Source organism: Naegleria lovaniensis (assembly GCF_003324165.1).
Source record: "Naegleria lovaniensis strain ATCC 30569 chromosome Unknown tig011, whole genome shotgun sequence".
Classification (NCBI taxonomy): domain Eukaryota; phylum Heterolobosea; class Eutetramitea; order Acrasida; family Naegleriidae; genus Naegleria; species Naegleria lovaniensis.
This window is the reverse complement of record NW_025407833.1, coordinates 2,421-26,273: the sequence shown is the minus strand read 5'-3', so window position 1 is coordinate 26,273 and position 23,853 is coordinate 2,421. Positions and strand designations below refer to the sequence as shown.

The 23,853-nt window shown below is 36.4% G+C and overlaps 11 protein-coding genes across 11 annotated transcripts; 5 read left to right on the top strand and 6 right to left on the bottom strand.

The window, feature by feature from the left end:
- Positions 1–128: 128 nt before the first annotated feature.
- Positions 129–4,156, top strand: C9374_000742 (uncharacterized protein; the record flags this gene model as incomplete). Its single annotated transcript, XM_044697383.1, has 4 exons — positions 129–266; positions 319–342; positions 594–1,119; positions 1,236–4,156. The coding sequence occupies 4 exons, from the start codon at positions 129–131 to the stop codon at positions 4,154–4,156; spliced, it is 3,609 nt and encodes a 1,202-aa protein (XP_044551884.1).
- A 562-nt stretch (positions 4,157–4,718) lies between these two features.
- On the bottom strand, positions 4,719–5,066 carry C9374_000741 (uncharacterized protein; the record flags this gene model as incomplete). Its single annotated transcript, XM_044697372.1, has 1 exon — positions 4,719–5,066. One exon carries the CDS (start codon positions 5,064–5,066, stop codon positions 4,719–4,721), a length of 348 nt encoding a protein of 115 aa, XP_044551883.1.
- Positions 5,067–5,267: 201 nt separating this feature from the next.
- C9374_000740 (uncharacterized protein) lies at positions 5,268–6,401 on the bottom strand (the record flags this gene model as incomplete). The annotated part of the gene is made up of 1 exon (XM_044697361.1): positions 5,268–6,401. The coding sequence occupies one exon, from the start codon at positions 6,399–6,401 to the stop codon at positions 5,268–5,270; it is 1,134 nt and encodes a 377-aa protein (XP_044551882.1).
- Positions 6,402–6,463: 62 nt separating this feature from the next.
- Positions 6,464–8,272, top strand: C9374_000739 (uncharacterized protein; the record flags this gene model as incomplete). The annotated part of the gene is made up of 1 exon (XM_044697349.1): positions 6,464–8,272. The coding sequence occupies one exon, from the start codon at positions 6,464–6,466 to the stop codon at positions 8,270–8,272; it is 1,809 nt and encodes a 602-aa protein (XP_044551881.1).
- Positions 8,273–8,566: 294 nt separating this feature from the next.
- On the bottom strand, positions 8,567–9,958 carry C9374_000738 (uncharacterized protein; the record flags this gene model as incomplete). The annotated part of the gene is made up of 1 exon (XM_044697338.1): positions 8,567–9,958. One exon carries the CDS (start codon positions 9,956–9,958, stop codon positions 8,567–8,569), a length of 1,392 nt encoding a protein of 463 aa, XP_044551880.1.
- A 506-nt stretch (positions 9,959–10,464) lies between these two features.
- Positions 10,465–12,380, bottom strand: C9374_000737 (uncharacterized protein; the record flags this gene model as incomplete). The annotated part of the gene is made up of 4 exons (XM_044697327.1): positions 10,465–10,664; positions 10,795–11,616; positions 11,670–11,680; positions 11,776–12,380. The coding sequence occupies 4 exons, from the start codon at positions 12,378–12,380 to the stop codon at positions 10,465–10,467; spliced, it is 1,638 nt and encodes a 545-aa protein (XP_044551879.1).
- A 490-nt stretch (positions 12,381–12,870) lies between these two features.
- Positions 12,871–14,358, top strand: C9374_000736 (uncharacterized protein; the record flags this gene model as incomplete). The annotated part of the gene is made up of 1 exon (XM_044697316.1): positions 12,871–14,358. The coding sequence occupies one exon, from the start codon at positions 12,871–12,873 to the stop codon at positions 14,356–14,358; it is 1,488 nt and encodes a 495-aa protein (XP_044551878.1).
- A 408-nt stretch (positions 14,359–14,766) lies between these two features.
- Positions 14,767–15,987, top strand: C9374_000735 (uncharacterized protein; the record flags this gene model as incomplete). Its single annotated transcript, XM_044697305.1, has 2 exons — positions 14,767–14,996; positions 15,045–15,987. The coding sequence occupies 2 exons, from the start codon at positions 14,767–14,769 to the stop codon at positions 15,985–15,987; spliced, it is 1,173 nt and encodes a 390-aa protein (XP_044551877.1).
- A 20-nt stretch (positions 15,988–16,007) lies between these two features.
- On the bottom strand, positions 16,008–16,889 carry C9374_000734 (uncharacterized protein; the record flags this gene model as incomplete). Its single annotated transcript, XM_044697294.1, has 1 exon — positions 16,008–16,889. One exon carries the CDS (start codon positions 16,887–16,889, stop codon positions 16,008–16,010), a length of 882 nt encoding a protein of 293 aa, XP_044551876.1.
- Positions 16,890–17,746: 857 nt separating this feature from the next.
- C9374_000733 (uncharacterized protein) lies at positions 17,747–18,947 on the bottom strand (the record flags this gene model as incomplete). The annotated part of the gene is made up of 2 exons (XM_044697283.1): positions 17,747–18,419; positions 18,520–18,947. The coding sequence occupies 2 exons, from the start codon at positions 18,945–18,947 to the stop codon at positions 17,747–17,749; spliced, it is 1,101 nt and encodes a 366-aa protein (XP_044551875.1).
- A 2,507-nt stretch (positions 18,948–21,454) lies between these two features.
- On the top strand, positions 21,455–23,110 carry C9374_000732 (uncharacterized protein; the record flags this gene model as incomplete). Its single annotated transcript, XM_044697272.1, has 1 exon — positions 21,455–23,110. The coding sequence occupies one exon, from the start codon at positions 21,455–21,457 to the stop codon at positions 23,108–23,110; it is 1,656 nt and encodes a 551-aa protein (XP_044551874.1).
- Between the last annotated feature and the right edge of the window lie 743 nt (positions 23,111–23,853).

The window sequence follows — 23,853 nt, the reverse complement described above, 5'->3', positions numbered from 1 at the left end:
GGTATACAATGAATTTGGTCCAGGATTAGATGGTTCTTTAATCATAGAACAAAGTCTTCCGCAACATCAAAAAAGCCACCGTTCGCCAAATTTGCGCTTTACACTGTCAGCCGTCATTCTCAAAAAAAATGTCATCACAGGTCATTCCACCAGCTCAAAAGGAAGAGAGTCCCATGCGTGTGGGTGTTAGGTTTCGACCCTTCCTCAAGTCAGAAGTCGAAAGCTGTGGCAGTGAAAAACCAAAGTGTTGTGCAGCTTTTCACAAAGTATGTGACTCGTGTTACATTTTTCAACAAAATCTCACATCATTTTCAATAGAACGGAAAAAACATTTTGATCAAAGTAAGTTGTTATTTTCCTTCGATTTTGTTTGGAATCACCATTCTCATCATGGTCGTCATCATCGTCAACATTCGACTGGATTCAATTACAATACTGTTTTGATTTTCATCAAAAATCTTTGACATCAACCATTTTTGGCAATTGACTCAACACCATCATCAACACGGTCGTAATCATCTCTGCACCATCGACACAACCCCATCAACATGCCCGCTCTTCTCTCCTTTATACCCATTTCTCAAATACATTAGCACGGAGTTTCCAATAGTGTCGAATTCACATTTGAAAGAATTTTAAAAACGACCAACACTCAGGAAGATGTCTTTGCAACGTGTGGCCATGAAATGATGCAACGAGTGTTGAAGGGTCAACATTGTACCTTGTTTTCGTTTGGTGCTTATCAAACAGGTAAAACTTTCACACTTTTCGGAAATACAACCAAAGCTTCGAATTGGGCCTCCGAGAGTGAGCCTCAAAAGTTTGATGGAATTGTTCCTCGATTTATTCGATTAATTTTTAATTATATTATGAATGAGTCGCCTGAGAATATTGAATTTTCAGTGTCGTTGAATGCTTTTGAAATTTGTGGAATGGAAAATGGAATGGATGCTTTGATGAATGATTTGTTGAAAAATTCAAATGTTGAAAGCAAGTTGGACGTGTTGGTGGAGGAGGAAACCAATGTTGTGGAAATTGTTGGACTGACGGAAGTGTTTGTGACAAGTGACGTTGAATTGTTTGAATCCGTGGCAGGTGCTTTGGCGAAACGATCCAAAAGTAAGTGACTTGTAAATTTATTCAAATTTAACACATGGTCCTTGTCTTCAATATATTTCACGTTGATTATTGAATTGGATAAATACACCTTCTAATCGTTCACACACTTCACACAGAACATAGTTCGGCCTTCTTTGAAATTAAATTTGTACAACACGACACTCAAACTAATTTAACCAAAGAAAGTCGATTTACTGTCATTGATTTAGATGCAGAAAGACCTTCCGATCCACATCGTACCATTCGTCAAAACGGTTGTAAAGTATTCCAAGATGTTGCTGAAGCTCTCTATTCCGAATCGGATGAATACGATTACTTCTCAACTACTCTCAAATGTTTACTCTTTTCCAGAGTTTTTGTGAACACGGCGAGTTTTGCATTTGTGACCTTGTCACCCATGACCAATGTTGTGGAAGAACAAACTATTCCATTCTTGCAATTGGCTTCCAAGATTAATGAACTTTCGAGTGATGTCACTGTGAATTATATTCAGGAACAAGAATTGTTGACGGAAGAGGAAATTTCACAACAAGAACTGGTACCACAACAACAAGCTCAACAAACCATTTCACAACCAGAAATTCAAGAAATTCCAAAAACTCAGCCAGTCATTGAAGAACAACCACTATCATCCTCAACAATTCAAGAAAAACCTCAAACAGTGGTGGTAGAAGATGAAAAAATTCCTTCTGTTCAAGAAACGGCTCCAAAAGAAGAGTCTCATCCTCAACCATCCACTCTGAAAGAAGCAACACCCAAAGACTTGAACCAATCATTAGAAACTTCAAATACTGGTACAATCAAGGCATCTTCTCAAACTAGTAGTGAGAAGATTAAAGAAATTCCTCAACCACAAGTTGTCATCACTCCTTCCGTGAGCGTTGTGGATGTGAAAACGTCTGACGATTATCAAAAATTAATGAATGAGGCATTACTCTTGGTTCCTTCATTAGAAAGTAAAATTTCATCTCTGAAAGAACAGTTAGAACTTGAAGAAGAGAAAACGGCACAACTCGAAAGAAAGATTCTCAAACACGAGACACAATCCAAGGAAACTAAAAAGCAATTGAAAGAAAGTCAATCATTGTTAGAGCAAGCTCAAAAAGAAAGAGATCGATTTGAAAAACAATTTAAGGAATCGCAAGAAGAATTGCAACAGTTGAAGGAGAAGTTGATCAATGAAGAATCGAACAGGGATGAACTTGCTGAAAAATTAGCAGAATTTGAAAAGAATAATCAACTTGGCAAAAACATTGAAGAAGATTACAAGTCACAAATTCAAAAACTTCAAAAGGAAGTTCAAGAATTGAAAGAAAGTTCTAAAAAAGCCAAACCATCGGTATCCACTCCTCTCGATAAAAAATCAGAAGAAATCGAACAGGAAACTATTTCACACTTGAAAGCTCAATTCGAAGAATTGAAATCCATCAATGCAGAACTCTCTTCCAAATTAGATCAAGTTGAAAAGAAGAACATTGAACTCGAAGAAGAATTAGTCGAAGCAGAGAAAAAAGCTCTCGAAGCGGACGATCCTTCTCATCAACTCATTGAAAAGTTAAAATCCAAAAACAAGCTCTTATTGGAACAACTCAATGCTGCTAAAAGAGAAAATTTGAAAGCACGTGAAAAGACCTCTGAAACTTCAATGAAAACACTCGAAGTGAAAATTTCAGAATTTCAACAATTGGTGTCACAATTTAGTAGTGGCTCACCTTCCATAGAACAAACAGTCATCAAATCAACCACTGCTACAGATTCACAACAAGCTTCATCCAATGCAGAAGAAGATGATCTTTCATTGAATCCACAAGAAAAGTTGAACATGCAAAAATTGAAAGAAAAAGTTACTGACCTCACCAACAAACTCAGTGCAGCTCGAAAGAAGTCAACAGAAATGGAAATTGCAAGAATGAAATGGCAAGAAGGTGAAAAAACATTTAAACAAAAAATTACTCATCTCGAAAATGAAATGGAAGAATTACGACAAAAATTTGTATCCAAAGAAAATTCACTCAAAGAAGAAATTGACCAACTTCATATGGAAATTAACACACTCAAAGAAAATGAACAAAAACTTCGAAATGAAACTAGAAAACTCGAAAAGGAAAAGAAGGATCTCGAACAAACCATCAAGACTGAAAATGCCAATCGTAAAAAGAGTGTCATGGTGTTACAACAAGTGCATGAAAGTAATAATGGAATTTTACGAAATGAACTCGTTCAAGCGAAAGAAAAAATTGAAATGTTAGAACGTGAATTGAAGAAACAAGGAATTTTATTTAACACTGGCTCTGCATTGATGAGATCTCAATCCATTTCACCTACTCAATCCAATGATACCTTGAATAGTACCAATAATGAAACAGCAGTGGTCACACCTCCTAAAACAGTGAATGAAAATTCAGAGAAAAAAGACAAAATACCAAAACAGCAAAATATGAATTCAAAAAGAATTTCAGTAAGAATTAACAAGAATACAATGCAACAAGTTCGTTCTGAATTGGAATCAAATCGTACACAACAACAACAGCAGTTGAAGAGTCCATCCAAGAGTCCAGCACTTTCAACCTCTTCATTGGATTCCATGGAAGATGTCAAACATGTGGTCGATGAAGATGACGAGGAATATGACGCTGCTGAGCCCACAAATTCTGCAACTTCAGACTATAATCCACAACTGACTGAAGGCACCATTTCCGAAAATGTAAAACCCAAATTCGACAAGAATGGAAATCTTTACAAGAAGGGACCCAAAATTAACATTTTCAAAAAGAGATTTTTCAAAATGGATGGACATCACTTGTATTATTTCCATGATGCCAAAGATCTCTCGAAACCTTTAGGTGTTATTGATTTACGAGTGGCTCTTTCAGAAATTGCTCCAGAAAAATCGAGCAATAAGAGAAGATTTGTATTCAAAGTGGAAATACCGGGAAAGATTTATTACATGTCGGCTCCATCCAAGGAAGATCGAGATGAATGGGTTGTTTCTTTGCAACAATTGATTCAAAAACTCAAAGATGAAAATTCTTTTTAACTAGTAAAGACTCCACAGAAACGATAATATTTCGTCGCAAGTAATAGTCTGTCCACCATAATTAAACTCTAAAAACAACAACTACTCTTGCACTTGCCTGTGCCATCTCTTTATCGTACCTTTCTTTCTTTCTTTGTTCTTCATTTTGATGTTCTATTTCCTTTCTTTGATCTTCGTTTTGTTGTATTTTCCTCTTTTCTACTCGCAATTTCATTTCAAGAAATTTCAGCTGTAAATCCAGCTCTCTTATCTTTCTCTTGTGTAGTTCTTTCTCCGAAAGGTATTGAACTGGTGCTGCTTTGTTGAAAGGTTTTTCTGTCATTTTTTGAGGCGAACCTTGATGCGTTTCATCTATGCAGAACTGCAAAATTAAGGAAAGTCAGTCCTGGTGTAATGTACATGAATTCAATGAAGGGCAAATGATTGGTTCGCTTGCTTGATGAGAAGTATAGTATTTTAAATATTAACATGACGTTTATGTTAAATTCAATAAAAGCTTATGTTTGTTTTCCTCTTCCTTCAAACGTTCTTAGATGTCCTCGGTTGGATGCATGTCATCAAACTATCCTCCTCTCAAAGAAACGACTACTTGAAATTCCAATTCCTTCTCATCATCAGGAGGAGAGTAATTCAACAGCAAATCACTCACATGATAATCTCCTTCCCACACTCGATGATTGAACACCACTCTCAGCATGCAATTTAATGTCTCATCATCCAATGAATTTCCTTGATGTTGAGCCCACGCTCGTTTAATTTCCATGATCGAGGTGGAATCGGAAATGGTGATGGGAAATTTGCCAGTCACAGTTTTAATGATGGCATTCCTGGTGGGTGCTTGGAAGGATGGTTCTTTGTGCTTCGTGATGGTGTTAGTAGTGGTTGATGATGAAGGGGAGTGCTGAGTCATGACAGATTGTTTGTTATTTTCTTGTTAACAGTGGAAATGAAGGCAAAATTGCGTCATTGGATGACTTGAACGTTTATTCAATTTCCAAGTTTACAAATGAGTTGTTCAATTTCAAATAGAACAAGATGATATTGTCGAAATACATGACATGAACTCAAGACATAAACTGTTCATCATATAGTTCTTTCACAATGTTATGACTTATAATGAATAACTGAATGGTTTTTGGGAATCTTTCTTATTGGAATACTTGTTTTTAAGATTTTCGAAATACTCGTTCAAATAACCATCGTCGTAATTATAGGTCAGCATGTGAGGCTTGTTTAAGTATTCATTCAGCATTGATTGAGCCCGCTCCTGAATCGTCTTATAGTCTGGTCTGTTTGATTTAATTCTATTACACAATCCAGAAGTAACAAATTGCTGCAACTGATCTGAAAAAAGAATTTTGTCCTTCATAACATATCGTGTACCTTCAATAACTTTTACAATAGTTCGACCAAGAGCATAGATATCTGTTTTGGGAGATGGGTCTTCATGCCATGGAGTTTTATAGTCTTCAGTCCCAATGGCACATCTGCCTTCAGTAATTGTTAATTCTCCACGAGCGAGTCCTAAATCTGCCAAGACTACTTTGAATTCATCGGAGTATTTAACTAAAATGTTTTGCACTTTTACATCCCTATGGAGAACTTTACCACACTCATTATATAAATACATTAACGCCTGGCTGATCTGAATGAGTACACGGTAAATCTCGGTTTCTTCAATGGCTTTTTCACCTAAATGGCGTTTGTAAAGCTTCATTTCCAAAAAACGTCTGCCATCAATTTCTTCGCACCTGTAACATTTTGCAATATGGGCATGTTGAAAGGTTTTCAGTTGTGGTTCTTTGCTTTTAGTTGCAATGGACACAACTTTCACGGCAACAGTTTTCTTATAGAGTTCAGGATTCCAGTTTGGTGGAGTTTTCCAAGTAACTTTGAACACACGACCTTGTCCTCCGTTACTCAAATATTCTATGTTGTCTATCTTCCTTCCAGTCTTTGTTGCATACACTTCAAGATGACGAATATAAACGTCATCTGTTTCTAGTGTAACTACTTGGCCGATATCACTCTTCTTTTTTTTACTTTGGTCCCAATCTTCAGGTTCTGTTTCGTCGTTGTCTTCACTGGTTCTCTTTTTGGAATGTTGATTGGAAGGAACACGATGAAACCTGTTCGAAGGTTCTCTTTCAGTGGACCCATCGCACGATAAGTCAAGATGACGATGAGACAGGCTAGTGGGAGATGGTTTGTTTTTGCCAGAGGATGATGAGTGTTGTCTTGACATTTTTTTTTTCTTGATCAAGTGTCAAATTCGTCCATCATTCGAGAACTCGTCAAGTAAAAAAAATGGAAAATCGATGGCAAAACATGTATTCATCTGGACAGCCTCAAGAACGTGATTACTCAAGCCATTCTACGTACAACACTTCTCATGCTTTCAATAACCAGCCAGGACTGAACCATACGGCTTCTCACCCTTCTTACAACAACTCTCGTCGGGTCTCTTCGAATAATTTGAGTGATCAAGGCTTTCCACCCACCATAGGATCCTCCAATTCTTCGAATTACATACACAGCAACCCACAAACGATGATCTATAATCGTCATCGAGAACCGTCTACCATCACTCGTATGAGCAGTAATGATCATACAAACAATCCACAGGATCCATTGATCGTACACGGTTATCAAGGTCAGGAAGAAATGAACACTTCTCCAAGTCGTAGCCCACAAAATTCGTACCGAAACACGATGGACAATAGGCAGCCTCCAAATGTTGCCGTTGTTGCCCAAACCGTCAGACAACATATTTCCTCTAATCAAGCCAGCAATAATGGTCACGTTGGAAATCCAAGACGAAACGATTCGAACGGATCTTTACCCTCAATTCCTTCTCAGTTTTACCGAGGTGGTAACTCTCAAAGAAACGAACAAGATATCATTGAGAGTTATCTGGAATATCTCACGAACAAGTACAAGACTCCTGATAACATTGTACGATTGGAATACATGGATAAAGGTGCCTTTGGTAAGGTGTTTAAAGTACGAATTGAACAACCAGGAGAGGAACCTTTGGAGTTTGCTGTGAAGATGATTCAAAAAAACTCGGGACATAATTATGTGAAGGAAAAGATTCCATTGCAGCTTCACCATGATAACATTATTACGATTTATGACGTGTTTGAAACAAGAATTGGAAATGATGAAGTACTTGGTCTAAAGATGAAACTCTACTTGGGCACTTTGAACGACAGGTATGGGACAGATAGGAATATGCCTCAAATTATTGCTGTTCAAGTACTTTGCCAAATGGGAAACGCTATTTGCATTGTCCACCAACATTCTCTTCTTCATCATGATATTTCTGGAAATAACGTTTTAATTGAAGAGTTTGATGCCCGTTCTCAGCAAATTAAAGTTGTGCTTGCAGATTTCTCTTTATGTAGGGAGGTTGATTCGGTGAGAGAAGGAACCATAGAAACCATGGCACCTGAGGTTGACAAACCATATGTGAATGACATTTATAGTTTAGGACAAATGATTTCGAATTTGACAGTTAATTCACACCTTAGCAGACCCATGAGAGAGTATTTAAGCCTAATGACCAGTAGTGATGTGTTAAAACGTCCTTCCGCTGAAACCATTGAGCAAGATGTTACTGAAAGAGTGTTGTCACCTGGACCAGATTTACAAATTGTTGAAACTTTCTACAAAACACTCAGAGCCGAGCGACTGGAGGAGGGTTTGAATAACTTGAAAAAAGAAATGAAGCAAAGAGCAACAGAAATTAATGAACAACGAACAGCTGTTGTGAAAGAAAGAGAAATAGCGGGACAAACACTCGTGACAATTGCTAAATTTTTATTCGCCGTTCCTGCTACCTTACTGTTCACAGTTCCAGAATACTATTTGATCGTGATATTGATACTGATGCTTGTTGGATGGAATTATTGGCGTCTATTTAAACAACAAAACCAAATATTGAAAGAATTGAAAAATGTTAAGCTAGAACAGAATGTTAGCGAGAACAGTAAGATTTCTTTTATTTTGAGAGATTTAGACAAGGCAGTTGGTGATTATGTTCATTCAATAAGGTCCCAAACAGACGCAAGTCCAAGAAATCAATTCGAAAGATTTTGGTTTGTAATGGAATGAAATTCGTTCGATGTTACCAATCACAGTATTGCAAATGCAATGATTAAACACACAAATCTTAACCAACGACTCTGCACTCTTCCTAGATCACTTTGAATTCTCCAACCATGTTGTTCATGTTATGACATTGTTTATTTTTGTGATCAACTGTTACATTGGCACTTATTTTCGAATTCGATTCATAAAGTGAATTGCAGAGTACATTAAGATAAATTTTATACAAGTTTAAGGGTTACATTAGATCATGATTTCTCACACATGCTGACGTCGATTTCAATTTTGTAACACACAAAATTAATTCTTCTTGCATTTTTGAAGCTTGTTCAATCTTCTGATGAGTCTAACAATAACGCTTCCCTTATTCTTCTTGGAAACCTTTCTGAGAACCTTCTTAGCTTGCTTCTTAACCTTCTTTGCCTTCTTAATGGTCTTCTTTGCCTTCTTGGTAATCTTCTTGAGTCTCTTCACAGCCTTCTTGACCTTCTTGTTCAACTTCTTCAAAAACTTTCTGAATTTCTTAATCTTCTTTTGGCACTTTTTGATGAGAACTCTCTTGTTGCGACGAATAGCCTTTCTGACCTTCTTGACCTCTCGATCGAGTTTCTTTTCAACCTTTCTCTTAATTTGCTTGACCTTCTTCACTGCCTTCTTTGCACTCTTCACAGCTTTCTTGGCTCTCTTGATTGCCTTCTTGGCCTTCTTAATTGCCTTCTTGATGACCTTCTTGACAATCTTCTTATTGCCCTTCTTGATCAACTTCTTGGCCTTCTTGATAATGTTCTTGGCCTTTCGGACAGACTTGTTAGCCTTCTTTTCTTGCTTTTTAGCTTGCTTGGTGCACTTCTTTCCAACCTTCTTGACCTTCTTGGCAGTCTTTCTGGCCTTCTTTTGTTGCTTCTTCTTTTGAATCTTTCTCTTGATAGAGCACTTTCCTCGCACAATCTTCAACTTGCCAGCCAAAAGTTTAATCTTGTCTGGAATGGATTTCAAAGACCATTGCTTGCCTAATTTCTTCTTCAATACCAACAACTTTTTCACAACCTTGTTGAGTTTCTTCACTTGCTTCTTCTTGAGACCCAATCGACGAGCAGCCTTCTTTTGAATCTTCTTGATGGCCTTCTTGGCAGCCTTCTTCACTGCCTTCTTTGCCTTCTTGACTTGTTTCTTCAATTTTCTAGCCTTTCGTTGACACTTCTTGGCCTTTCTCTTCAATGCTCTTGCTGTTCTTCTGTACTTCTTGGCAATGATTCCTCCAACCTTACGAGTGAAACGACGAGCCTTCTTATATGCCTTCTTATACTTGGTCATGAATCTCTTGGAGAGTCTCTTCCATTTCAAGTATTTAGAAGTGAGCTTTTTCAAGATCTTTTTGGCCTTCTTGGTTGCTTTTCGTTGAGCCTTCTTGATGGCCTTCTTTGCCTTTTTAGATGCCTTCTTGACTGCCTTCTTGATCTTTCTTGAAGTCTTGTTGAAATTCTTGGTGAGAGAACTACTCTTGAACACTCTCCATTTCTTCAATGGTTTTGGAACGGTGATTTTCACTCCGGTTGGTTTTGGAGATTTCTTGCTGTTGACAGTAGGTTTTCCTCCTTTCACTGCTTCAGTGTCAGCAGCAGCGAATACAATTGCAGCACTGAGTAACAATGCGAGAAGTGTATAAAGCAATACAGATTTGGACAACTTCATTGTTGAGAAAAAGTTGTTGTTGTTTTGTTTTTTTCTGTTGATGTTTTGAAAGTTGTAGTACAAGTGGCGAGAATTTATAGAAGTGATTGGAGTGATGATGGGAGATGAGTGTAAATACTTGTTGTATGAGGGTGCAGTAAAGCAGGAAGAGACACGGCGGGTTCATGATGAAGGTTGTATTCGGGTAGTTAAATGTGACATGATTGAATTTACAAGTCGAAAATTGACGATTAATTGTGTGAAAAAGGATGATGGCAGGTGACAGCAGGTATTGTTTTGAACTCTACTAAAATTGATGTTGTTCATTGGAATATTGAATGTGATACAAGCAGGACGATACAACGAATCCTTGACATTTCTCACACATGAATCAATCTGTACTCAATCTTCTCTTGTTGAACTTACTTGTGAAAGCAACACTTTGGGTAGAGTAGAGTAAGTACTGTAAATTCAGGTATTTTAAAATATTAAAAATTGTGTGAGACAGTTTAATACAACCATGTCAATTAATACTTAATGTCGTAACCTTTCTTGAGTGCAAACTCGTTGAGCCATGTGGCAATTTCCTTGACTTCTAAGGCTCTGGCAATTTTAACACTTTGAGGATCCAAAGGATTGGAGCTTCTTAAATCCAAGTGGTGAGCTCCTTTCTCAATGTACACCAATTTAACTTTGCTATTTGTTTTAGTTGGTGCTAGTACACCTCCTGTTGTTATGTTTCAACCATATTTTAAAAAGCAAATAGTTAAGAAATCAATGATAAAAACCATTTCAATACCATCAATATTGCCAATTTTTGTGTGATTGTTATCCACAATAAATATTCAATAACATACCTCCATGCCAAGGATCTAAATCTCCGTTGGAAAATACAATATTAGTTGCATCTAGGACTGCTCGTTTACCACCATAATTTGTAAGTATCCAATTGGTTCTTGGAGTTGTCTGCCACTTTTGTTGGCAGTATGCAATAAATGCATCAAGATTCCATGGTGAAGAGATGAACATATCAGTTGCAGGGTATTGACCAATTGGCATAACCATTTCAGTACATGTTTGATATTCCCATGCATTGTCTCCAAGTGATGGACTATCTGGTTGAGTTAAATTATTACAAAAGCCAGCACTTCCACTGTAATTGTAGTAAACTGAGGCACCTTCAAGAATAGCTTTAAGGTAGCTATCAGTTGTAATGACAGATTCCTTACTCATCAACGTAGCAATACGATTACAAATTTCATTGATTGGAAAACCTGGTAAAGGTTGTAAGAAGCTGTTTGGATAAGGATAATCAACCATTGGTAAAGTTTGATATGCTTGATTCAACCATCCAATCAATTGATTGACATCATTAGAAGTTCTAATACCTGGAGAACAGACCTTAAATTGCATGGTAAGCTTTTGCAACATGGTTGGAGTATTATCTTGAGATATCTTTTGCAAGGCATTGAAGGCTGTTTTGATGACAGAGTCACAAGTCTCGCGGTAGACAGCTAAATTACTGGCCTTATTGAAATCTTGAGTACAGATTTGATTGTAAACATTGGGAGGAGTGAGACCAGTAAATTGGAAAATAGGAGCACTTGCTGCTATTGCTCCATCGACAATGTGTGGATATTTAAAGCGAATCCAAGAAGCTAACATTCCACCATAGGATCCTATTTTGAAGAGTCATTTCATCAAAGAAATTTTACAAAGTATATGAACTTACCACCAAATGCACTATGCGTTCATGTTGGGTTGTGAATGATGATATGTTAAACACACACGTGGGTTTAAGCACAAAAATAAATGGTAGTACTTATGATACTACTTACATGACAGGATTTGTTCTCTTTTCATCCAATCCAAATGTTTCAGTAATGAAATAGGCATAATCCGCAAGTGCTTGCTCGCTAGTCAACCATTTAATTTTATCAGGTTTGAATGAATCCACGGGTCCAAAAGGATTGCTGACACCATAATAACGGTGCTCAATAAATATGATCAATGCTCTAAATTGTGGTGCGATATCAAACATTAGACCAGTATTTTCATAAAAGTTAACAATATCTCCTTCATTTCCAGTGTAGAGAAATACGGGAGTATTAGGCTTGATTCCTCCACTTCCAACAAATTGATCACAAACCAAATATCGTTGTGGGAAGGTTTTATCATTGGTAAAATCAAAATGATCTAATTTTTGTTGGAAGAATTTGGTAATATATGGAGGCAGAGAAGATGATCGAACCTTTTCCGATGTTCGCGATGATGAATAGGCTGCAGGATCTCTCATTCTTCTCATAAAAGCTTGAACAGAATTAAATGCTGATGATGGTTGTGCCAATGCTAATTCATGATGAGCTATTCCTGTCATCATCATGATGAAAAATAAATTCATCACAATGATGCCGAAACATGCACAAGTTCGGTGTTGAACCATTTTTTTTTTGTTGACAGATTTTTTCGGAGTTACACAGTTCTAATAATTTCAATTGAAGAGATGGTGTGTGTTAGAAAATTGAACAAAAGTAATACTGGTAATAGAAAACACCACTCAGAAACCACTCAGAAGAGATTTTGAAAAGAATTAATACTTTCAATGTTACCGGGTTATAATTTGTGATTAAATAGCAATAATTACGGTTGTCAACGGTTATTGAGTTAACACCAAAAAAATGAAGCGAATCATGACGAGCCGGAACTGTCAACGAAGGTCAACCGTCAGTGTGCTTGGCTTTATCTTCTTGACACTGCTCCTCTACTCATCAATGAACCTTGACCGATTCGTTGTTCGTGCTTTAAACACCACACAAAAAAATTCACACAAAATTCATTTCGGAAATTATCAATGCAATAGATATTCCCCAATCGATCGACAAGTATTGGTCCCCAACAGTTCCGCCAACAAATACACACCTCCTCATACCCAAATGGCCAGTTGTAAACTCGAAAATTTATGTCTCACCCAGAGCGGAGAGTTTGTGTTATTTCAATCCCATAACAGAATTCTTCATCATGACATGAATGAACTAAATTCACGTCCATTTGTATTTGTACAGGGATCCACTATCGATTCAAATCGAGGAAATTTCTACATTCGACACATAAATGGAGATTTGGTTTTTGCAAAGTCACATCCTCACAATCACACCATGGCATTTGTGGCAAGAATCAAGAAAAAAGAGAGTGACTGTGGTCAACAAGATTACTTTTGTGAATCTCAAGTTGAAGAAGAATATCATTATGATCCCATTGCACTCTCTCCAAATTTTACTTATTATGAAAAACCAGTATACGCACTGCAACGATATGCTGCTGGAAATATAGGTCATATTTTCGCAGAGTCTTTGGCAATGATTATGGGATTAATGATGAATTTCAATCATCCTTTTGTTGAAATGGAAACATTACGAGAAAATCATGTCTTGTTTTTAGACGATCTCTTTGATTTGTCTGGAGAAAATTGGAGAGGAGCTTTTCGTTATGATTCCACTAAAGCAGAACATTATTCGTTACTGACCATGCAACTCATAACTAAAAATCCAATGTTACAGCTCTGTAGCAGAGATGGTATTTGGAGAATTGAGAATGCTCCATGTAGAATCATGTCAACACTTGAAAATCCTCGAATGACTGAATCTATTTCGTCCATGACACTTGATTCATGTTTTTCAAATATTTATATGGGTCACACTATTAGTAATTTAGTATTACATCCATACGGAAAAGAAGGCCTGTTTATGAAATTGCGAGAATTTATTTATCGAAACTTGAGAATATTTCCATTTGATCAGACGTACAGCATTTCCCAGAAAAAGAAGCAATTTAAAAGATATTTATTGGAAAAAGATATTGTCATTGCGTTGCATCAAAAGGATAAGAAAGGTCGGCACGGACAATCTTTTCACAATTCTGAAGAGTTTCTCAATTACTTGCAACTAGAATTACCAAAACAACCATTCATTCAACAATTAATGCAGAAAAACAAGACACTACAACGACGAACATTGAAATTCGATATCATTGATTTCTCTAAATTTCCAAGTATTGCCGATCAAGTCAAATACTTTGCCAATGTCGATGTTTACATTACCGATCCAGGAAGTGCAGCTTACTACTCTCTATTCTTTCGTGAAGACACGACTGTGTTTCTCCCACCTACGTGCCATCGATTAGGTCGAGAAATTCACTGTTTCACTTCTCATGGTAAGCTTGTGCTCTCTTCATTACCGAATATTCAAATGTTGGACATGATGGAACTGAATGGAAATCAAGCCCAATGCAATTTTCGACCAGCACCTGACATGTATTTTAATTGTAATTACAAGTTGCCATTGAAACTCATGTTGAATCAAGTCATGAAAGCACTTAAAAAACGGTATCGAATGGTATTAACAGAATTTACAGAACTAGATTGAAAAGCTCATCATCAATGCAAGCAGAAAAGATCATGAGGAAAAAATGAATCATCCACTCCGGTTGATGATGACGATGAGAGAGGTGCGAAGAGCGGCCACTCTGCAACCGTTTAATAATAATCGTTGTTTTTGTTCGGTTTACAACCATTAAATTATTGGGATTTTATCCGTACATCCGATCCGAATGAGTGGACGTAATGATGATTTTTATTATCGTAATGAGATGAAGCTTTGGTCAGACCATGATGATGGAAATTTCAAGACTCAAATTCAAAGGGCAATTTCAAAATTAATGGGGAATAATATAGTTGTTGATTGAATTGGTCATTTCAAGGAGTCGTTGATATGGTGGAAAATTAATAATGGAGAAAAACTCTTGCACAAGAGTCGTTGTGTTGAAAAAAAACAATGTTGTCGCCTTCTCCTCTCACAAGAGTCATTGCACTCATACTGTTGATAGTGGTCACCACTAGTGGTACAATGGTCATTGCTCAAGCTGACAAGAAGAATTGGGAACGAAAAGCTAACATGATAACAAAACGTAGTGATTTATCTGCTCAAACGATTGGAAATTTAATTTATTTAACGGGAGGCTGTGTTAGCTCTCAATCCATTGCTAAGGATTCTTCATGTCCAAGGTATGTGTTCATATATGAGATTTGTGAGACTATTTAACATTGTTACAGCATTACCAATACGATGGAAATTTACAACCCTACAACTAAAACATTTTCGTCTGGACCAGTGATGCCCAGAGCACGATACAGACACACAACTGTTGCTGTTGCTCAGCGATACATGTTCGTCATTGGTGGCAGAGATTTGCAGGATAATATCATTCAACCTGTGGACATCTTTGATACTGTCACATCCAAATGGACAACTCATCCAAATGCTTCCTTAACTTCCGAATGTTGCTCAGATTCAATTGCGTTTGTGTTGAAAGACACTGCCACTGGACTTGATAATATTTACCTTCCAGGTGGATACTTTGCTAATTACAGCGCTTCAAATGAAGTGTTAATTTTGAAAACTAGGAATACCAATAATGAAGGAACATTCCAAAGGGGATTGGTATCAAATATTAATACTAAGAGAGGAGATTCCATGACTCTGACGTATAATAATAGGGGATACGTCATTGGAGGATTTTTAGAAGGCGATTTTTGCAATCCAACTGGAATTGTTGAAATGTATGACCCTTCACAAAATAAGTGGACCACCCAAAAACCCTTGGCTCATGCTAGAGGAGATGGTGCTGCAATCATGATTGACGCAAATTTATTTGTCCTAGGTGGAGAGACGAAGGATAAATCATGCAACTTTTCTGTTCCCGTTGCTGATGTTGAGAAGTTTGACTTGCGTACTTCGTCATGGAGTGATTTTGTTTCTTTGCCAACAGTACGATTTAGACAAACAGGAGAAATTTTCGGCGAGGTTATGTATGTTTTTGGAGGTCAAATTGAGAACTCTACTGCTAAGGAATACACTGTTTTGGACTGGGTTTATGCTTTCAATTTCACAAATGTCACATATGCGAGAGTGAGTCAGGCAAACGTGGCCACTCCGTTTTGGTGGTGTGTGTTTACATTACTGCTCTGTGTAATGGTGAGCTTGTTAGGTTTTTAAAGTTTGCAATAACGAAACCTTTACTGATAAATCCGTATTCTGTTAGCACCTCGTTCACATACCAATAATTCTCCACTACGATCGTTTAAACATAAGCCTTGAGGACGTGCAAAATTGTGAACATCAACCTTGTTAATCAATGTCCACTCCAGATGTGTACTTTCAAATAGACGATAACAAAGGACTGTGTCTTGTGTTGGAACAATTAGGCAGCGAGAAATAGGATCAAATACGGTGCCGTATGTATTAGAACCAGATGAATGGATCAGGCCAGCATTATTTTGCAAGCAACTCCATGTTTCCTGGCACACATCAACTTGTTTAACAAAAAATTCAATTTTCTTCCATCCTCCAACGATTAGATAATGATTTTTGCCCATTTCAAAAAAATTAATCCCTAACGGTAATGTATTCATCAACGCTACCACATCAATCAATGTTCCAGTGTTTGAGTCCAATATCTTGACTGTTCTATCGAAGCATCCGACGAACAGTTTTGATTGAGATTGCATTATTGATATTCCAGTAGCTCCTTGAACACAAACAGAAGTCCAAATTTTCCCTTGGAGTGGTGACTCTTCATCACAGTCGCTATACTCTTGATCACGTTGCTTATTGAACACAAAACTTTGTAAATCATACTTGTGGAGACTTTTATCTCCTTTGCAGTCAAAGAACAAAGCATCTGAAAATGCGTTTCTATAGCCTTCTTCAATACATAAAAACATGGGACCATAAGATGGGGTGGGTATTGAAAACTGGAATTGCTTAGAGTTCAGGTCGAAAAATAGTATTCTGCCGGGATCTCCGCAATCAGTGCAAATTATGTACTCGTGATTGTACGAAATTTTTACATCAAAGGGCTGGGATAAAGGAGCGTTAACTAATTCAATATTGGTCATTGTTGTATGATGGTCATCATGTTTTCCCAATATTGCTCTCAATCTACAACTGTGTACTGCGAACCCTTTTTTCCATTTACTCCTCATCTTGGTCTTTAATTTTTCAAACAAGATATATCCATAACGGTCATCATCACGTATGTATATTTCGGGTGATGATCCAACACAATTTTTTAAAATTAATTTTACAGGATCATCATCGTCATATTGAACAACACTATTACTCCGGTTGTAAATCCCCTGGCTAGATTTTAACATAATTTTTTGTTGTTGGCAGTGGTATTCCGCGGCTTGATTCAAACCTGATTATAAAACCACACGAGCAGTTTCAGAATGCATTTTTTAAATTTTAGAATTGAATGTTGTTTTGAGGTCTTTTGACTTGATCAAGGCTTCTTCATATTGACATCAAATCTTCTTCTGAAACAATGACACCTCCCAGTTGTAGGACGCCACACCCACAAAAAAAACAACACAATAACCTCTGGGTTCTAGCAAACTCTCGCTTTTTCGAACCTCAGGTAACATCATCAAGAATCTTGCTGTCGTCATGCATCATGAACCCTTCAACATCATCACGAATGAATAACATTCCGAGCTCCTCCTCTAAAGCAGCTGCTTCAAGAAACAGCATACCTGTTGATTCCAGTAGTAAACAAATCTCGAAGGCCATTCTTTGTTGATGAACAAGCAACAGAATAATCTAAACAAGAAGGAGGTGTTTACCATAATTCATTCAAGCTGTACCTTGAGTTATGCACCATATTGGAGATGTATGTTTTCTTTGCGTTGCCATAGTACCATACAGAAACTTTTAATCTTTAATATTTACACCTTACACAATTTCCCCCTACAGATTACACTTTTGTGGATACTTCCTCTTGCTTTTCAGAGTTATTCATGGATTGAATATTGAAGGTGCCTGGCTCCTTCTTGTCTTGATGTTGAATAGGGCCCTTTTTTGTTCCTGTTTTTCTCACATGATCCTCAGCCTCTTTTTCACACTTTTCATTCCACAATGGGCTGTACAATAACAATACAAAAACACTAAAAATGACAATTCCCAAAGAATGCAAAAAGTAATCCAACATATGCAAATGACTTGCAAAGGTACTTGTTAAAAAACCAATAATAGCTGCTACTATCTGTAAAAAGGCGCTCAAAATCATTCCAGACATTAATCCAACTATTTTGGTGAACGGGCGATTCATGAATGGAACTTTCTCCTTTGTTGTGGATACATGAGAACTTGTTTTGTTGACAACATGAAGCAGTCGAGTACTGACAACCGTGAAAGTCACTAAATTAATGACATTGGCAATAAAGTAGAAGCATAAAAGCACGATTTGAAACGGGACTGCTAGGGCTTTGTTAAGAAGTGTCATTTTCACCAACAAGTTCAAAATGGCATTAAGAACAATCACTAGCCCCAAAGTACCACCCGTGACCATGTTTACGGTGAAGAGTGACCACTTAATGTAGGGATATACTTTCCTTGATATGGCTCTAGCTGCTGCAGCTGTTGTCAAGCTGTAAGAGGTTGTCAACAATGTTTGCAAGACAAGAGTAATTTGGCGGACATAATAAATGAGTCACCTTTCGAATTTTATCCAAAGTACAATCTACTTACAACATATCTTGAAGAAATCCAATGATGATCGTAATGGTCATTATGGTAGCAAAAGAAAAGGCATTTTCCAGTACTGCAAATACCCATAACACAATTCGAAAATCGAGCAAATTGGGAAGCATAATCCATTTCCTTCCATTCATATAGAGAGATGTTCCATTGTACACAATTCGGAAACACAAAGCAACAATATCCACTCCAACCAATAATCCAGTTAGTAAAAAGAGAATCTTTTGCTTTCTTTTCATTTCATCTCGTAATTTGATGGCATAACCAATAAGCACTCCCAACAAGATGCTCAATACAATGACATAGAACGCAGAATTACTGAGAGAGCTAATGTTTTCAGGGGCTTCGGAAATTTTACCTTGAGTGGCGTTGATGGTTTGGAAGAGAGTAATGGGAAGGAAATTATATGACTCAGTCATTTGGCCTTGAATTGAAATTCTTTAGTTTTTTTGGTTCAGTTGCGGTTGCTACAAGATTGATTTGATTTCGAAAAACATCTCCTTATCTTTGTCTCTTTCATCATTGACAAGATTTGAATTGCATTACAGAGCTATTAGTGAATAAATGCAGAAAGATCTTTTCTGATTTGTCTTGATATCTCTTTTAAAACAACAACCGTTGAAGGTTTGGGATAAAACTTTCTGAAAACTCTTTTCTGTTTGAAAATTGTAAAACAGAGAGGTACGAACATGTCATGGATGTCTAATGGTAGGTTTAACCTCAATGTTGACCATGTCATGATTGGGATATATTCTCTGAAAAAACATTGTTCTTCCACCACAATATTCTATGTATGAACACTGGAATTTGCATGTCGTTCCTGCTGTTGTTAAAGTATGGATATGAAAAACCAAAGACAGTTGATCATTGAGAGATACTACTTATTTATCCTTAGTAACTTAGCATATTACCCGCTCTTTTAAAATATGGAAGTGTTTTCGAAAGATGTGAAACGGAGATATGAACCAGTAGACGCGAGACAACAATGTTCCAAGAAAGGGAGGCATATTTGTCATCATCAGAAATGTCTTCATTGACATACGTTTTCTTGCTCCACAATCCTCCTGTCCTTCAACATTGTCATCATTGCTGAACGATGAATTTTGGAAATTGGAGTGCATTGTTGCTTATTCTGCAAGGCAATGATCAATACTTGAGTACATAATTGTCCTTTTGAAAGAATCTCAACTCCATTAAAATAAAACATAAACACTTGTATTGTTTGAAAATACTCTCATCAATATTATGTATGTCTATGTCTTGAGATTAATAAGCTCTCCATTTGAAAAATATATATGGCCATCATGACCAATCTTGCAAGAAGATACATTCAAATATGTGAGACTTTGCATTCCAAAGATGTTTTTTGCTCCTTCAGATCCGAATAAACCAGTAGTAACGTCCAAAGTGATGAATTCTATTTGGTGTAAATCAATAACTGAGAAAGCGTCTATCGAACCATATCTAATAAACTTGAAGAGTGTTGATGAAAATCTTCCAAACTTGTGACTTTTTCTTGTGAGGTTGAGTGTTGAGTATATACTCTACCAACAGAAAGAAAAATGAGTAGGTTGTAATTTTAAACACCACAGCAATGATGAATTGGCACCTCAGTCAAGACAGTCCTTTTTTTCATGATGATGAAAATAAGGAAAATTCTAAAAAAATATTTGCTGTCTAATCAACGTATTGGAATCATTGGAGATCAGAAACGGAATTGCTTACTGTGAAATGAACAACACTACTATCTTGCTTTTGTCTCTATTGCATGTATTGTAAAGAACGTAGACGTTTCTGGATGAAAAACATACAACTCATACTCTTAAATATTGCATTGATCAAAAAGTGACAATTCATACCATTATTTGCGCCCTTCATATGAAACTTAGAATTGTTTCGAATTTGATTTCCCAAGTGCTTCTTCGTATTAACTCGCCTTCATTATGGGAAATAATTGAGACTAGAATTAGCAAGTTATATCATTGCTCTTAATTTCAATTTAGAAATACTGAGGCTGAAGAAGATGATGAATGCAAAGGAGATCAATTTCTTCCACAACTGCCATATTTAACTGGGAATCAAGCAAATGTCATCTTATTCAATTTTGAAACTGTGTTTGATGGAATTTTTGATTATATGGAAATCATGATTTGGTTGTTGACAAGAGTTATTTTGTTCCAATATGTTGAAGGAGTAGATACACTCAAAGGAAATGTGCAAGCTTAGAGTAGATTAGAAATATTATGTAAATGGCTTGGCAAATTGTTGATTGAGAAATATCCAGCCTCAAAATTTGCTTTCTATTTTCATATTCTTATTGTTCAAATTCCTGAATTAATATTTCTATTCGTCCATTGTGGAGATATGCAAACGAAGGAAGTGAAAATATTCATGCTGGTCATATTCTCGGATTAGAACGAGCTACTGCAGCAGGTAAAGAAAATTCTCCAATGGTACAATTAGTTTTCCAAGAGCTTGTAGAATCTATCTTTCAAATACACACAATATTCCATGACAACCAAAACTTGTTGATGATGGTAGTGATGATGGAATGGTGTTTGAATGGTCCTCCGAAGAACAAAGAATTTATACTCTACTCATGAAGTTGGAGGTTGCTAAAGAGCGTCAAATTGGAAGCTGGAAAGGAATGTTGCACGAGTTAATGAAAGCAATACTCAGAACGCTCATCAAAGTTTTCAACGCCAAACAAGTCCCATTCAATGAAATGATTAAATCCGTCTCCGACCATGATAGATGTTGTTGCTATGGTGTGTACTATCACTAAATATTGTTCGATGATTCCATATTCAAGTAAGTCTTTAATTCTGATTTGGACATAGGTTACTAGTATGTATGATGATTTGTGTTTTTTTGTTGGTTGACATGGGAGTTATCGGTCAACAGCGTCCGTTTGCCATCGAAAAAAATGTTTAACTTCTTCTTTCAACGGAAACCCACTCCGGCTAGAAACGTTGTTGCGGTTGATCCTTTTGGTGGAGCGCTTTCGCTCATAATTTCTTTCCTTGATCAAAAAACCTTTCTATCTTTTGCTGGCGTTTGTAGTTACATCCGTGATTTCATACAATCAACAGAGGTAACTAAAGCATTTGATTCTAACCTTAAGAATACAGATACAGATTGCTTGGCGATGAGACAACTCAATTTTAAAAAAGTTTCCTTCCACAAACTGTTCACCGAATTGTCCTTCACAAAAGTATCTGTTTCCAAAAATCAAATGGCGATCCTTTTAGCATCCAACAAAGTTGATACGCTAGTGTTTAAACATTCCCAATTAACATTCTCTGATATCACATCCACAATTTCCAATCTTGTTTTTGAAAGTGTTTCAATTAATGCCATTACTATTAACAAAATAGGAAATGTGTTCAACAACATTAAGCATTTGTCTTTTAAGCATGTCGGTTTTAATTGGAAGTTGATGGAATCATTTTTAAAGTTGAAGTTTAAATGTTTAGAAAGTTTATATTTCAGAGACGATCAATTGGATACTGATTGTGCCAATATTTTTTTAATGAGTAGTAATTTTAAAACTCTAAAATCTATATCATTTAAGCATTGCTCAATACAACACATATCCAAAATAGATAGAAACAACTTTCCACATTTAGAAAAGTTTAGCTTTACGACCGTTTTTATAGATGATGCTATTATTATAAACATTTTAGAAAGTCAGCTTGATCTTAAAGAGCTCTATGTAAACGCCCACATAACACTATCAGAAAAAATAGCCTTATCTTTATTGAAAAATCCTAAATTAAGTATTGTTAAATTGCATTCATATGCTCGTAGTGGTGCTACACGGATAAGTGATGATGTATTTCTTTTGTTGATGAGTGGGCTAAAATATTTAACTGAAATTTCCTTACAAATACCATCTCGCTTGATGCCTATTTTAACTGCAAATACCAATGTACGACTGATTAGAATTAATATGGTAGACATAGAAAAGGATCCGTCTCTGATTCAGTCGCCATTACTCAATTTTAGATTTCAGTCAATGCTTCAAGTATTAGATTTATCCCACTGTGTATTACGAGATTTAGATTGTGCTGCCATCAGTTCCTCTAATATCAAGGAACTAAGCATCATTTGTTGCAGTTTTGTTGACAATGGATATTCCAGCTTAGCGCATATGACCCAACTGAAAACCTTTGTTCTTTGTTACCCTAGACTCTTAGGATCCGCTTTCGATACTTTTTTCTGCGGGTCATTAATTTCACTGGAAAATTTTGAATTTTCTCCAAGTTCTAGAGAAACTAATTCGACCGAGGATTGTATTAACATACCAAAATTGACATTTTTTAAATCCAGTCGTCCCACTCGTTTTGATATTGAGAAAATTTTACGGAATTCCAGAATAGTTACTTTGGATCTTTCTGAATGGGGAGGCACTCTAAGTCGTTATGTTGATTTCGAATTCATACATCATCTACTAACAACCAACAAGCATTCCATTTCTCAACTAATATTACCTTCAAAGACCAAAGAAAAGAAAGACAAATATTTAACTCAATCATTGAAATTACAAAAACAGTTCAATATTCAAGTTTCATTTAAGTAAAAACGAATGCCTATTATTTATTGTTGCTTCTTTTCCGTTTCTTCTTTCTTTCTTTCTTTTGCAATCGTTCTTAATTCTTTTGCAAACAATTCCATTTCTTTTTTACCAGTTTTGTAGATACTGATTTTCTGAATAGGGTTTGCTCCACCTATGATTTGTTCTGAACGTAGGGTTTGGTTTTACAGCCACTCTTGTTTGTTGATGTATAAGATGAAGTATTACAGATTGAAACTTCTTTCTCCACAATGTTTAGGGGATCGATGTCCTCTATGTCTTGGAATTGTTATCTTTTACATCTGTGAAGTAGTTATCGAGAAATATCAACTTGAAAAAATGTTTAGGTTTTGGACAATCTAAAAATATCATTAGACTTGATTTAGAGGCAAGAGGGCCAACGCAAGCGCATCATTTATTGAATAAATTTATTGATATCGGCTCGGAGAGACGATAACAATACATATTGCTATTTGGAATATCATCATTACGTTTCTATTGCAATAAATTATTGTGATGGCCGTCAGGATATCACAATTGATTGTAAAATTACGAAAACACACAATATTCGTGGCTCGGAAAAAGAGAAATCGCAACGCTAAACCAGCATCATCTTCAAACGATACATCATCCACCTCAACAACAGCACTCAAAAACAACTGAAATGGTGGTTACGGATGTAGACTGTTTCATTCACTTGCAAAGTGCTGTCAGGCAGCTGCAACGTATTTATTGAAGTGAAGAAGCCT